We start from the raw sequence: 15,035 nt of genomic DNA, 5'->3' as shown, positions 1-15,035 counted from the left end.
CCGGAATTTTAGGTAGTTATTACATTGCGAGATTTTAGCATCACGCGTAAAGGCTAAAGTCCGTCTTCCTTCTCTCTACCATCCATAGGACTGCACTCGGTGCGCAACACCGACGCAAGCTTCCTAGGATTCCCCTTGTTCTATTGGTTGAAAACTGGGAACGTAACACTCATTGCACATAAGTGCAACCAGTGAAAAATGCTTTAAGTATGAGCTCATCTACGTCCTACAAAATGACGTCATATCGGAAATGAATTTTCCACTGAAAACATTTGATTGTTGATCATTTCAATGTATCAAGTGTCAAGGTCAATGCTTTCAGTATGATATTGAGAATTTCAAATTACCCAAGAACCCTTGCGGAGGGTGCTACCCTAAGAGACAACAGTCCCCTTACGTCAGAAATAAATTCCGGGCTGACAACATTAGCAGGCAAAATGGTGACCCAGCCTAGACATACCTATAATTGAAATGACGAGACCAATGTTTTTAGCATGATGTATCAGAAATTATAAATTAATTTGAATCTGATTTCAACTGCAGAAACAAATCCGAACAACTTACACATTTAAAACAAAGAATATAAGCTTTGCAAGATTTTCAAAAAATTTGCGGTCAGCTAAAATTGCGCAGAGGTTGTATGTAATAGAAAAAATACGACGTTACTGTGGTTTATCGTAGTACACATATGACACACATTCTTAAATTTTTGAATTTATCCAACGGTACAGAATGTGCAGTGTACAATATATTGTAGGTTGGCGTGTATTATGCATTGAGGATTTTGAGGTATATACATCAGGGCGGAGTCTTCCGGCAAGATGGCCGCCGATCTTTGTACTCACTCACAGACCTATCCGTTTACTCACTCGTTCCACCGCTGTTTGCATGCGCTGCACTAAGCGCGTGCGCGCGAGTATGTGTGGGGCGTCGTTACTACTTACCGTGTGTAGGCGTTGGCAAAGCGAGCTGGGTGACGTGCCGTGAAGAATTACGGCGTTTCGTGTAATCTTCTGCACGTGTATGATCGAAATAGATGTTCGTTAGCGGTTTTTCGTTCCATGATTACGCGGCGGAGTTGTCTTGATAACTTCTTCAATGGACGGAACCGCAATGCGATGGTGAAACGACAGTGAAGTGAACAGTGGGAGCAAACAGCAGAGGGAATATAGAAGCCAGCCACGTATCTTGCAATGGAAACCAACTACTCCTGAGCAGACCAAAGTAATGCACGCGAGGCTGGTGTTTGGTTTCGTGCGTCGGTGGTTTATGTTTTGAATGATTTTTTGATTTTCTCTCTTAACTCTTCGTTTCCACCAAAATTCGCCACGGATCCGTAGAAAGATACCTCTTGTGAAAGAACTATAGTGACGACTAATTACATTAAATTCGTATTCCTGAAGTGATATAATTTATCAGAAGATTGTGTTTTGTGGCCAGGGATACTTGTGTAAAGATCAGACGAATGGTAGAAGTATAAAAGTGACAAATAATATGAAGACTTTTGTCACAAAATCGTTCTAATACTAGTTTTACAATGTAATATTCCAGTTATCCTAACAATAATATGATGTAAATTGAAAGGTTTTACATGGTGTCTCGTGGCTAAAGCGCGAGAAGTAATACAAGCTCAATCAAACTCCTCGAGTCTACAAGAAAATAAAGATTTATGGAAGACAAAAACCTCGAAGAAAATAGCTCGAAGCAACGCCGGGGGACGCGGCGTGACAGTAGCTGAAACGAGCGAAGACGTGAACCGTTGCATCCGTGAACACAGACGCACGGTTGTCATATTAATTATATGAGAAGAATAATAATATATCTCTACGAAAAATAAAAGATTTAAACCAATTTAACCACCGTCGCGCATCATGTTCACACATGACATTTCACGCAGGTAAGTCGAAGTTATCATGTTGTTAAATTTATGAAAAAGGTTCGAACACCTTCTCGGCGTTGCAATTTGTTTATGCGTTATTTCACTCAGAGCAGAGTTTGACTCGGCACGATTTTTACCTGCATGGGCACTCTGAGTCGATTGTTATTTTACGCTTCTTGCATTCACTAGTTACTGGACATTGTGGTAAATCCTTTCACAGTACTACTACATAGTCAGTGAACAGATTCTGATTATATCGTATTAGCTGACTCAACTCCGTAAACATACCAGTTTATTAAGCTTACCGAATATATAACTGTATCATAGCCAATTCTGTCACTAATTGCAGAGGCGGCGACTTGTCAATGATACATATTTTCTTTTTATAAACATTTTCGGGCCAAGGAGACGATTAGTGAAGCCCCCCACCCCCCTCCCAAAATTAATTTCATCTCTTTCATTAGCTCCACTCACCCCCCGTAAGTGGCCATCTGTCAAATGCAACTACTTTTTAGTGACAGCAGCGCGCGTGAGCAGAACGAGCGGAATGCACGGTTTGGGGGGGGGGGGGGGGGGGGAGAGGGTTTCTCCAACAATTCTATTTGGGTATTCATCACTGGGAACAGATTTCTAACCACCGTAATGTGTCAGCATTGCAAATTAAGAAAAAAATTGAAATAATTAATAGACAAGAAAAAAAATTGATAGGTTAATTAGTTGTTTTGACAGCGGATGAAAATAAATAAACAGATATAAATAAACTCTAAATAACTGATGTAATGTACACTGGTTATTTATGAAGAGAATCGGTCTACATGTCTGATAGGCAATTTAACTTGGGGTAATTCCGACTGCATTTATTTGATCAGGATACATTTAACCGGTCGACTTTTTTGCATAATTTTTCACGATTGGCCAAATTCCTTACTTTCTCCAATCATTCAACACGAAACAAATGTTGGTCGGTAAATGTACCCTTTTTTTTGTTCAGGAAGGGTCAAAATGACGGAATAGCTCCTCTTTCCACTAAAGCGAAATTTGTTTTTATAATGTCTAATGTTACGCTTTCTGTGCGCTTTTGAATCGCGCAATCGAGAAATTTTGCGCTCACAATCAGTTTGAAAACCAGATTAAAATCATTTTTGTTGGATGGGGAGAGCGGGAGGGGAGGAAGGGGAGGGAGAAGGCTAAACACGGCAGTCTTCTTGTATTAATTTCAGGAATTTGGAAAAACTGAGCACGCCATATTGAAGAATGATTAGAAAAATTATGCACGCTGAGAGATCATGATACGATTATATTTTGCGCCTTCTTCTTTGTTGTGCAGATCCATTAATTAATTTACTACCTCCACTAACTCAAAATTGAAAGACTCGCCATCTACAATTTAGTACTCTTTATATGTGCTGATTTTGGCTACAGTTGTTGAATTTTGTGCTTCATAGGTAATCGGGAAACGAAATTTCTAGTGAGCTGTTGATTTGAATTGAACTAGCACTCCTCCATCCACATTCTACGAAATTTTTAAAAATTTCAACGCACGTACATTACGTGCTACTTATTTGCTTTTAAAATATGCAGGTCTTATTCCTTTTTTGAATTATATAATGATCTTCTATCGATAAACGATATCCACTTCCGCCTCAGTCCCAAAGAGAAGTGCTTGATTCGGAATCAAATCGTATTGCGATCTTCGTTGCGCACGAATTATACGTGGCATTTATGGGCTTTTGAAATACCCAGATATCATTCGATTTTTTTTTTTTTTTTTCTCTTTTAATTACATAACGGTCTTCTGAGTGAAATGCACTTCCGGCCCAAAAGAGAAGTGCCTTGGTAACTAATCGAAATGCGAGCTCCGTTGTGCAGGATTTGTGCGTTACTCATGTGCTTTCAATAACTAAAATTGTGTAATAATGTCCACTCACATGGCCTGTATAAGGAGGTTGCCTTTTTCTTAGTAGACCTACATGGAAAAGATAATCTGCTCGACCAACAAATTTCAGTGTCACTATACACCTAAAAAAAATAACATTGGTCGAACCAACATCGAAACGGCGGTTATTGGCGAGTAAACACAGATTATCCTGCGGTTACTACAATCAAGTATCAGTTGATATAAGAAAATATTCAGTGGTAGATGTAAGATGCAACGAAACATTCTATTGTATTAAAAGACCTTTAGTTGTAATAAAATCTACGTTTGTCCGCCCACAACCTGTGCCATTCTACTTTGTTTAACGAAAGATTTTTCTCTGTGTAAATACAGCGAGAAATTTTGCTGCCAAAGTAAAAATTTTTTCACTGCATCAGTAAAGATTTTATTAACGTTGAAGCTAGTAACGTTAACTTGGTGATGCATGTTTAGAAAAAATTGTTTTCTTACAACTTTCAGACTATCTTTTATTTGTAAAAAGATAATGAAGCTCATATTTTGAAAAAGAATTTACTTCAAATTCATTCCAAAACTGCAAAGTAACGACTTTGATTTTGTAAGATTTTCCATGCACAAGCTATATTCCAGTGAGCTTCCCAATTTAGCATGTCTGTTTTTAAATTATCGGCGGAACTGTCGGCTGAAATTGTTATATGATCTGAAGGATCGTATAGGTTTGTCGAAAATCACTTTTACAGACAAGGCCAGGTCCATTGTACCAATATAGCTTCCGCCACTTCTGTACGCAATCGTTAGAATCAAAGTTCAAATGCACTGATAAACACACTCCATAGAAGAATAGACAAATAAGTCTTAGGACAAATAGACAAAACTATCGATCGCTGTAATATCCGTCGGAAATTCTTTTGAACCGAGTGAAATGCTGACTGCAAAGCAAAATTTTTTTTCAATCCAAGTTTTCACTGGCAAAATGTGAAAATTTTATGGTTTATCTCAAGTTAAAGTCGCAGATCGCTGATTTTTGTTCACAATGAATTTTTTTTTTCTTAATTACATTTAGTGATTCTCAAGATATGGGGCGGAATGTGGCGCTGGGTGTCGTAATAATGTCTGTATGAACCCAGCTATATTCACTAACGGAAACAAATAACAAATGAATTTAAATGATTTATAGGTCTCTATAATTGCACAAATTTAATCAATTAAAAATCCGGTATACGAGCACAGAGTTGTTGAAAAAAAAATGCCCTACTTAATCGAGTATAGCGTATAATAGAGAAATAATCTCGAAAAATGACTAATCAAAGTAAATATTTCTTTCAATCTGACATCATCAGTATCGAGCTTCTCCTTATTTAAATTTATAATTAATTACATTTCGATCGTAAATCACATGTGGATGAAATGAATTAAAATATCATTAAGGCGTTTTACAATGAGCGTGAATTAAAATATCAATTCCATTTGTATTTACTATTAGAGAAAAAATTAGAACATTTTATCTTTATATTTGATTGTGAGGTGGAATCAAATACAAATTATACATTTAATTAGCAATCAATTTCGGTTTAGTTATAATTTTTGCTAATGTGATTGGCATTTTTATTTCATCCAACTATGATTCTTTAATGTTTTTAAATGATTCTGTCTCTTCAGAGATAGATATTTTTACTCTTCAAGATGTTCGCTTTATTCCGCATTCTGGGAATGCGCGATACTGACGATACGGTTGTTTCAAAAATTGCGAAGGATAAAAGATAACGAAAAGTCAAGATACAGACAATAGAAATAGAGCATACTAATTAGAAAGGAACACTAACAGGTATATATACAAAAAAAGGAATGACAATGATGACTCTATATTGAATTTCGAGACAGGTGATACATAAATTAGAGATATAGGCACCGTTCACTTTTTATACATTGCAGAAATACATATCTTATATGCAACTTTCTCCGTAAATGTACAGATCTGTACAAACGTATTCAAGTATTATTATATGTGCTAACAATAAGTATGTATAAATATTACAGACTAATTTATTTAGTATTTTATTTCATTCTAATTATCTATATATATAGTATTACAAATGAATGTTTCTTCGTTTGTTTGTTCCGTATTCATTCCGATACCGTTCATCCGATTGCGATGAAACTTTTGTGAGTGTTTCTGAATTAGTACAACCATTTTACAGTAGGTGGCGCGGGAGTCGTTTCATCAAATGAGTGTATTTTGAGGTGTACTAGCAGGACCTCGGTTATCCGAACGAATTGGGACCGAGACTAGTTCGGATAATCACAAGTTCGGATAATCGAAATACAGTTTTTTTGGAGACGGGATCATAAGCAAAACTTCTTTACATGAAGACAGTAGATATGTATTAAATTTCTACATTTATATTAGATTGTAAATATATATTTCAATCATCTGAAAAATGTTTTATGCTTTTTTCATAAATCGTTAGTTTTCGATTAGCTAGAACTCGAAATGCACCGTTGAGTGCGGTTTTCGCAATACCGCAGTGAGCAACAATGAATCTTCCGCAACAGCGTTCGGATAATTGAGCGTTCGAATAAACTAAGTCATCATTCGAATAATCAACGGTTCGAATAATCGAGGTTCTACTGTATTTCATATAATTTAGCGACATTACGTGTGTTTTCATAATAGTTTCTTTCTTTGAGTGGCATTATTGCCACGCGTACGAAAAATAAAGTCGCAGGCGACAACTAATACACAATATAAATGAAGTCATTGGAAGAAGTGATTTTACACATTTTTTTCAATAAAAATTAAATTTAAAAAAATAAACGTTATTTACAACTATTTTGTACATTTGACAGAATACTTATTTACAATTTAAATACTAAGAAAATCATTCCTTTGCAATGTGAAGCATATGTGAATTCTTTTGGAAACTTGATATGGCTATTTTTATTTATTTATTTATTTTTCTAATGAAATTCTTCGCTGAAATGTTTCTTCTCTGATAAAACCAGACAATGTACGTTTTTGTAACAACGAAAGATTTGGTGAGATCAAGTCGAATTTAGTTCGAGCGACAATAGTATATTGTGTTACAAGTGCAGAACGTGGGCGATTTATGACGAGTGTGAAGTTTGCAACGAAAACCGAAGGCGAGTGTTGCAACCACACGAGTACTAGTATAAACGAATCATGAGCCAAGGCGAGCACTGTCACCCGATTCAGATATTGCCTATAGGTACACACGTATGACACATTGTATTTTTTGCAACACCTGCGAAGGAAAGTTTGATTTGAGAATCAGTGAAGGTTCCACTGAAAGCAGTTGAGATCTTACGCTGAATGACACTGTGCGTAAAAATGAATTGTTTGAAAAAACATTATTTTACCGTATTGTTCAGAAATAGAATAATTTACGTGCGCTAATTAATTGACTTCTTGCTCTCTTTTTTGCAAATAGATAAGATAAAGATGAGTAAAATTTATCTACGATGATTATTTAAGGTAATATTATCTAGACAACGTACAATAAAGTTAAGATTCATATTCTCCGAGTAATTTTACATGAGCCTGCTTGTGTACAAAGTGTAAGAAGCTAATTTGAATTCGATGATAGTTATTTCTATAGTTGATCCACAGATCACCTCACACAGAGAATACCAGTTCATTTAAGAAATGATTATGTTTTCAGGTGAGGCAGCCCGTAGCTGGGAGGAAGCAACAGTGATCAGCTGCTATGTCAAACAATCAGCTGGTTGACTCCTGCCTGTAAGTCTAAATTTTTCATTCAAATTTATTATGCTCAGTTCTATTGACGATCTGGCGGTCTACTTTCTGCTATTAGGGATACGGCTGGCGTGAGAGATTATGTGCGTTAATGCAAATAAAAAAATCAAGCTTGTATTCTATGCACATTTTTCTGTATACACGCCTACATTTGATTTTCGATACGCTCCTGTTTTCGTCAGAAAATATGTAATTAAAGCAGAAAGAAGATGAGAAATAAGTATAGTATAAATTTTGAAAGTAAGGTTTTTTCTTGAACCGATCAGCCGACGTCTGGATCTTCGTAAAGGTCGTATTTTTCACTCGTGCTATAAAGCAGGCTGGACACAAATAATTAATTTAGATATTTTCACTCTCGAAGACTTTGAGGGAATGACGAGAGAAAATAAATCACGCAATAACAAACTTCATGCTCATTTCTTTTTCATCTCATAAACCTTCAATAGTTACACGGGCTAAACTTATTCCCTTGATTTTTGTTACATTGACGTTATAAATTTCAATTTAATTGCACGGCAAGTTGCTTGATTCACGGTGTAGTTGGGAAGAAAACAGTACATTATGTAACAAGAGAATAATCAGATTCATTTCCGTGTTACATAATGTTATTTTTCGTGCAAATGCGGGAAAAAAGTATAAGAGGAAACCATATGTTACTTTTTTCCCCGCTTTTCAGGTCAATAAAGTGGCTATTATAGTTTAGTCGGTAATAAAATTCTTTTTGAAACAAGTTGGAAAGTCGGTGCAATTAAGATATGATTTCTAATACAATATTCTGCATAAAAAAATGAACTTTATAAAATTAAGAACACAATGTAAACTAGGCTGGTGAATCGGCGGATCGAGCAGAGACAAGAGCACAACATAACGCGCACTGAAATTACGCAGAGGTGACTAATTAGCTGACGCATCGCACGTTTTAGCACGCTGTAACTCGGGCTAATGAGACTGTGGATTAGCACCAATGTTGAAAGCTCTAGGTAGCATGAATTACCCTCACTGTCCAGTATTTTGTTAGTCTTCCAAATTATAAGCTGTATCGGTTTCAGTCTACCTGTATAGTGTAATTGTGTAACTGAAAATTAGTAGTAGAAAAGGCTTTCAAATATTGCTCAGAAGATTTGTAATTACTATAAATAATCTTATTTCAACACACGTTATCATAGACAGGTTTCGAGGCATGAAATTTCACAAATTTAGTGATAAAAGTGGTACGATAATTTGAGCCAATACTTTTTCTTGTGCTCTATTTGACTATTTTTAGTAGGACACAAATTATCTCTGTAAATTGTAGATAGCTGAACACCATTCTGTACATTTTTTTGTACAACAGTGTGAAAATTTTTCGATTTCTTTTTCAGTTTGACGTTTCACGGTCATTGTTAGCGTCGGAAATTAGTTCAATATTTATTTTAACACCTTTAAACAAGTTGTAGAAAACCCGTTACACTTGTGCATGGTAGTATCAAGTAACCATATTCTACCGAAGATAAGTCAGCCTAATAAAAGTTGTCCTGTCAGCAAAATTGAATGGTAAGCTACAGACAATTCAAAGAATAGCCAGTAAATATGCATGTGGTAATACTGGCATAGTCAACTGACGTTCAAATATCAATGGTTTTAGACGAAGAATGAATACCGAACGTTACATACGAAACGCCTACTGACATCTTGTTTTACCGTCAAACATCCTGAAATTGATAATAGCGATACCGACTAACATCTAACGGTAAAATTGTCTAAAGCAAGTTCTCTATGGTAGGATTTGGTTACTTATTTAATGATGATGTTTTTTTTTATAAACCATTATAGGTATAGGCCTTATAGACCATGTCCCATTCGCTTAATGATGGTAGTAAGTGGGAGGTAGTAAGTAAGGAGATTGGGTGGTTGAGACTAGTTCAGAAGATTCCCGTCAGAGTTGTTATTGTAGCAACGGGAGCGAGCCACTGGAGCGAGTACACTTGCAGCCAAGAAACCAATCGATAATAACGATAGCGCGCGCGCCTGCGCGAACCGAGGTGAGAACTGGAGTTGGAGAACCGAATGAGAGTCTTAACCGACCACTGTGGAACTGACATTTCTAATTCGACCATTGTAGTTATCGGGAACAGTATTAAGCGAAGAATCGGAATATAGATTAAGACACGGCCGGCCAGTAGTGGCACTGTCGGCTGCACTTGCATTGCCAACATAACCGACTTATCGAAAAAATTAGCCTTCTCAGAATCGCTGTGACCATGTGTACAGAAGTGGATTCTGAACGAGGCAAGGCGACCAATATCGCCTGCTACCATATTAGAGCATATAGTAAATATGTAGAGGGAAACTTCTGGTCGAAAAATAGGAAGACAGAGAGGGAAATAGTAAGATGATATCTTATCTTGTTCTCCCTCATATGTCCCGTATGTTACTCTTATCTAACCGATAACGTAACAAAAGTGATTTCGGCCAATCAGATCGTCCATGAAAAAGGCTAAATATCATCTTACTATGTCTGTTTCTCGGAAACTTTCCAATCATGGGAGGAGTTAAGGAAGGCTCCTTCCAGATAATATATGCTTTAAGGCTTCCATGTATTTAACTTGCGTAGCAAACGACATGAGTGGCCTTGAATCGGTTTGAATACACCTTTATCGAACTACCAATCCGATAGCTTTTGATGGCTCAGAACAGGGCTGATGGATCGTCATTTTATTAGTATACATCTGATGGTCTTAGAACTGGTCCATTTCAAACGGCTGTAATTCGTAACGAAAAATTTCCTCTCAAAAGTAAAAAACGGCTCAATCATAGATTTTTACGTGAAACATATTTCTATGGGGTGGATAATAGCTAGTTTTGGGTCACCCTTCGTATGCTCTAAGAGAAGCACCTAGGGAGCGAGAGTAAGGATACCGAACCTGTGTTTTAAAAGTTACACACGAAAGTGACGACGTCAGGGATGGGCGATGTTGTAAAAAAACATCGACATCGGACTATCAATTGCTTACCATCGAACTATCGATGTTCTGCTGAAAACATCGAAACATCGATTTTTAACATCGATGTTGAAAACAAGCACGAAAATTTAAAAAATTCTAGCTATAATTGTAAAATGAAAAATAAGCGCAAGAATTTGAAATTTCAAATTATCATTGTTAAAAATAAGTATGATGTATGAGAATTTAACATAACTAAATTAAGTCAGATTAAATTAGCTAAATATTCTAACTAACAGCGAGAAATTTAGTAGAAAATACAGATTTATTATCAAACTTAGTTATGTGTATTTACTTTTTATAGATATGTGACCGACAAATGTTGACACAGAGATTTAATTTTCTACCGATAGGTCAATATTTTCCATCGATTAATTATTGATGTATCAACTTTAAAAAACATCGGTAGTCGAAACATCGATCTATATCGCCCACCCCTAGGCGATGAGTTGGAAAAGTCCACCAGTGAAAATGTCGGATTACCTACTCGCGCCTGCGCGTTGAAATTGTTGACAAAATTATGCTCGTGAAAATCGGATACTTTCGTAGAATCCTGAGCGTATAAGTGATACTCTTATAGCGAATTCGCCTTAAAGAAAGAATGTGCACTAAGTGCCGTTTTCGATGAGGTTGAAGTTAAAAGCGTTAACGTAACGAAACATCTGGGAAAAAATCGCTATTGCGCAATTTTAGAATGACTTTCAAGGAGTTGGCTTTACAAAGTATTCGTATATTTTATTTCTCACGATATACTGAATTTCAGACATTCCTAAAGGTACGAGGTAACGATTTTTCCTAATCATGCATCGTTGCAGTAACGTTACTAACTTCGTTCTCCTAGTTTTCGTATCTTAGACTCCCCATTTCGCTCTCCATTGACTGAAAACCAGGGAATCTGCACTCAGTACGTACGTTTTCTGTAAGTGGCGAGACAAACTTGACGTTGAGTATAGCTGTGAGGCTTTTGTTTTGTTGTATTGAGACAATGTGTTGTAAGAAATCGTTGGAGTAGTACATTTTCTGCCACCAAACCTCAGTAGCTACAGTAAATTCTGTTATTAATCTACCCAACTACTGCACTGATATATAAACATCATTTCATTATGTTTTCCGTCACTAAAGTACGTTATACTTGAACTTACGATAGTTTAGTTTTCTGTAAGTATAACAAAGTTTTTGCCTTGAAGTAGCGTTGAAAAGGTCAAGATTACATTATAAGATTGTCGTTTCACTCATGTTTTCTATCACTGATGCAAATAGCATTAATTAAGATTTTTCATCTCTATTCTTAATTTTTAATTCAATAGGTCGGGTCCGTTCATCCTTAATTTTGTCCCCAAGCTCCACTTAAGTTTTATGTTGCAATTTAATTTTTTGTTGGTGAACAACCAAAAAATATTAAAATATAAACAAAATTATAAGTAAGAAAAGTAGTCCAAGTCGTCGTTGAACATATGTAGAGAAGACTGTTTAAATTTCTGCCTCCAATTTCCAATATAGTGAGCACTTCCCCAAGATTGTTCCCAAAAATCGCTTACGAAGCTCTTAGTGTCAGGATTGGCCACCGATAGCCACAATCATGCTATCTGTAACCTATTCGACTTAAGTCGACTTTATTGTTGTACCTGCAGCAAAAATATTTTTTTTGGTCCCGATTGCATGATTGATTACAATAATGCAAGAATTGATGTTTCTAGTCTTATTTTCTTCATTTCTTTTCTCGAGATTATTCTTTTGTACAGTGATATAAGTTAACTAATAACGAAGAAACTTCATGCAGTAAAATTGTTTTATTGGTTGTTTTTATTTATCAATTCTCTGGCTGCATAGGGCTAAAATATATTTCATCTTATTTCAGACGAGTACTTCAAGAAAAAGGTCCAGACATGCCTCAATATACGTAAGTACTTTGAGACATTAATTATTTCCTCATTGACTTTTTCATTCATACGCAAAATTTAATTACAATTCAATTTTATGCCACAGAGGACAAAATGACACCGATTATCATGGTAGCAATGGACAGACTGATACACACTCCTTGCACTCTTCACATTTATCTGTACAAGAAGATCCATTGGTCATGCGATCTCACAAACAGCAAACTTCTCAGCAGGTATATTCTCGCATTCTCTAAGACCTTAGACTTACTCAATTATAGTGGAAACCCACCAAATATCACCTATGGAAGTGGAAAAGTCACAGTCTGTTTTACACCCTGTATTATTTTTGTATAGTTTAGTTATATTGGTGAAATTTTACTTCAGGTCACGACGGTTACTAAGGTTGTGCGCGAAGTTTCCCATATGGAACCAGACACTGGTGCTGTAAGCTACATGTCAGTGCCACTGTTGCCACAAGATTACCAGCATGCTGATCCACGATATCAAGCAGACCCTTATATGATCGGGTTTGATCACTACGACGGCTATTTGGGCTATCCCTCGCAGCCTGGATATCCTGGACCTCATGGACTTTACATGCCACGACCTCATTCGCCTCATAGTCCGCACAGCCCGTCCGAACATAGTCATGCTTCTCCAACTCATGGTAACACCGTTTATTCCATTTTATCAATAAATATAACTGGAAGAGAGTCTTTCGGACTTTCCTTTTTTTGTTTGAAGATCAAATTCTGCTGCAGTGGATACATTTTCAATTCTCAATGAATTACTGTCAATAAATCCCTACAACCATTTCACTGTTGAATATATTTCTTGTCACAGAGTATTTACGAAAATCAGCTCCTTACTTAGAAGCAGGCTATAATGATGTGGACCCAGGCTTGACCTCAGGAATGCAAGATCATTATCGCATTACACCTAGTCCTGGGGGCCCTGGAGACCAATATGGTGAATAATTTTCTTATTTCCAAGTCGTTTCCGACGATTTTATTTAATTGCGATTAAAGAACTTTATTAGTATAAACGGGCACTGATATTGTTGTTAACTTGTTGCACATGTTTGTTTTGCTATTGTCATAAACATTGCTTGTATTGATCAAAATCATTTTCTTTCAGATCAAATCAGTAACTCATGGAACATGGATGATTCTGGAGAACCTTCTCAACATCCACATGGTAACTACATGTTTATAATAATACATTATACTACTGCAAACAAACTAAGTCATCAACTGACAGTTTACGTATGTTCAACTTGAACGTTTCCGAGTAATTACATTCAATAAGACTGCAATGCAGTCTATTCAGGACAAAAATTGAAATTCGTTGGAAAACTTTACTGTTCGACAAATGACAGTAATTTTGCTTTTCAACAAAAAAAACACGTTTCTTTAGTCAGGTAGTATGAATTAGTTCAAATTAAAAGACATCAGACAGAATAACTGGAATATTATTGAGTAACACAATAGGGATAAATGAAAACAATGTGCGTTTTGAATTTCTATGCGCAAAAGTCGGCCTATATAGTGTAAGTCAGACCAAAATTTGATGTTTAGACTCGAAAATCCAAGGGATTTGACATCACCTAATCTACATATAGTCACCTTAACAGATTATTAGGGTAGTGTGATTATCAGCAAGTGAATTCACATTGAAACCAGACTGTATAAAATAATTTCTGGCATAAACAAATCATGACTCTATACATTTCTTAGATATTTGCACAAGGTTTTACCTCTGTTATCACAAGTGACTCTGTTTTATTGAAATTCTTTAATGATAATAATTTGAAAAGTAAATTGGTGTTGATCTGCCATCCTGAATTTCGTCAAGTATTTTTTTCTTCACTTATTCAAACGAATCATTTTGTATTAACCTGTTTCTTTAGACGAGGCCAAAGTTGCGTATGGTTATGTCTCGCCTTCGCCATATGGTCCAGTAGGATATGGGCCCGGAGTCGTAAGCATGGGATCCATAGGTGTGCCAGGAGAGGTACCTGTTGGTTATGAGGAGGGTCATCCTGCACCTTTGTCCAGTGGCGTGCCCCCTGGAATATTCGAGGATGACGTTCATATCCAACGATTGCAAGCACGTCATCCGGCTGTTCCAGGAATGGCAAGTCCATTGGACGATGATCAGAAATCAACGCGATGGAGGGATCCTAACTTGTCCGAAGTTATTGGCTTCCTGAGTAATCCAAACAATGTGATTAAGGCAAATGCTGCGGCTTATTTGCAACATTTATGTTATATGGACGATCCCAATAAACAGAAGACTCGTAGCCTTGGTGGAATACCGCCATTGGTTCAATTGTTGAATCACGATAGTCCTGACGTATATAGAAATGCGTGCGGAGCTCTTAGAAATCTTTCTTATGGAAGACAAAATGACGAAAATAAACGAGCCATCAAAAACGCTGGTGGCGTTCCTGCTCTTATTAATTTACTCAGAAGAACGTCTGATGCTGATGTTAAAGAACTTGTTACCGGAGTTTTATGGAACTTGTCTTCTTGTGAAGTAAGATATTCATCATTCTACTACTTCCGTCTGTATATTAATAAGAAATTGTTTAGTTATAATTCCCCAAGCTATATTGAACTTA

The 15,035-nt window shown here is 36.3% G+C and overlaps 1 protein-coding gene across 9 annotated transcripts in view; it reads left to right on the top strand.

Annotated features, from left to right (window-relative positions):
* Positions 1-895: 895 nt before the first annotated feature.
* Positions 896-15,035, top strand: part of LOC124409742 (catenin delta-2) — a 29,875-nt gene continuing 15,735 nt past the window's right edge. For 2 of the 9 annotated variants that reach the window (XM_046887541.1, XM_046887540.1), the window contains exons 1-9: positions 898-1,897; positions 7,454-7,530; positions 8,373-8,438; positions 12,388-12,429; positions 12,516-12,645; positions 12,797-13,079; positions 13,256-13,381; positions 13,550-13,609; positions 14,322-14,950. In XM_046887541.1, coding sequence (XP_046743497.1) covers positions 7,499-7,530; positions 8,373-8,438; positions 12,388-12,429; positions 12,516-12,645; positions 12,797-13,079; positions 13,256-13,381; positions 13,550-13,609; positions 14,322-14,950 — 1,368 coding nt within the window. In that variant the 5' untranslated portion in view covers positions 898-1,897; positions 7,454-7,498. The other 7 variants (XM_046887545.1, XM_046887538.1, XM_046887542.1 and 4 more) reach the window with 6 other exon arrangements.

Source organism: Diprion similis, chromosome 8, assembly GCF_021155765.1.
Source record: "Diprion similis isolate iyDipSimi1 chromosome 8, iyDipSimi1.1, whole genome shotgun sequence".
NCBI lineage: Eukaryota > Metazoa > Arthropoda > Insecta > Hymenoptera > Diprionidae > Diprion > Diprion similis.
The sequence above is the reverse complement of the archived record's forward strand: the minus strand, read 5'-3'. Positions and strand labels throughout refer to the sequence as shown.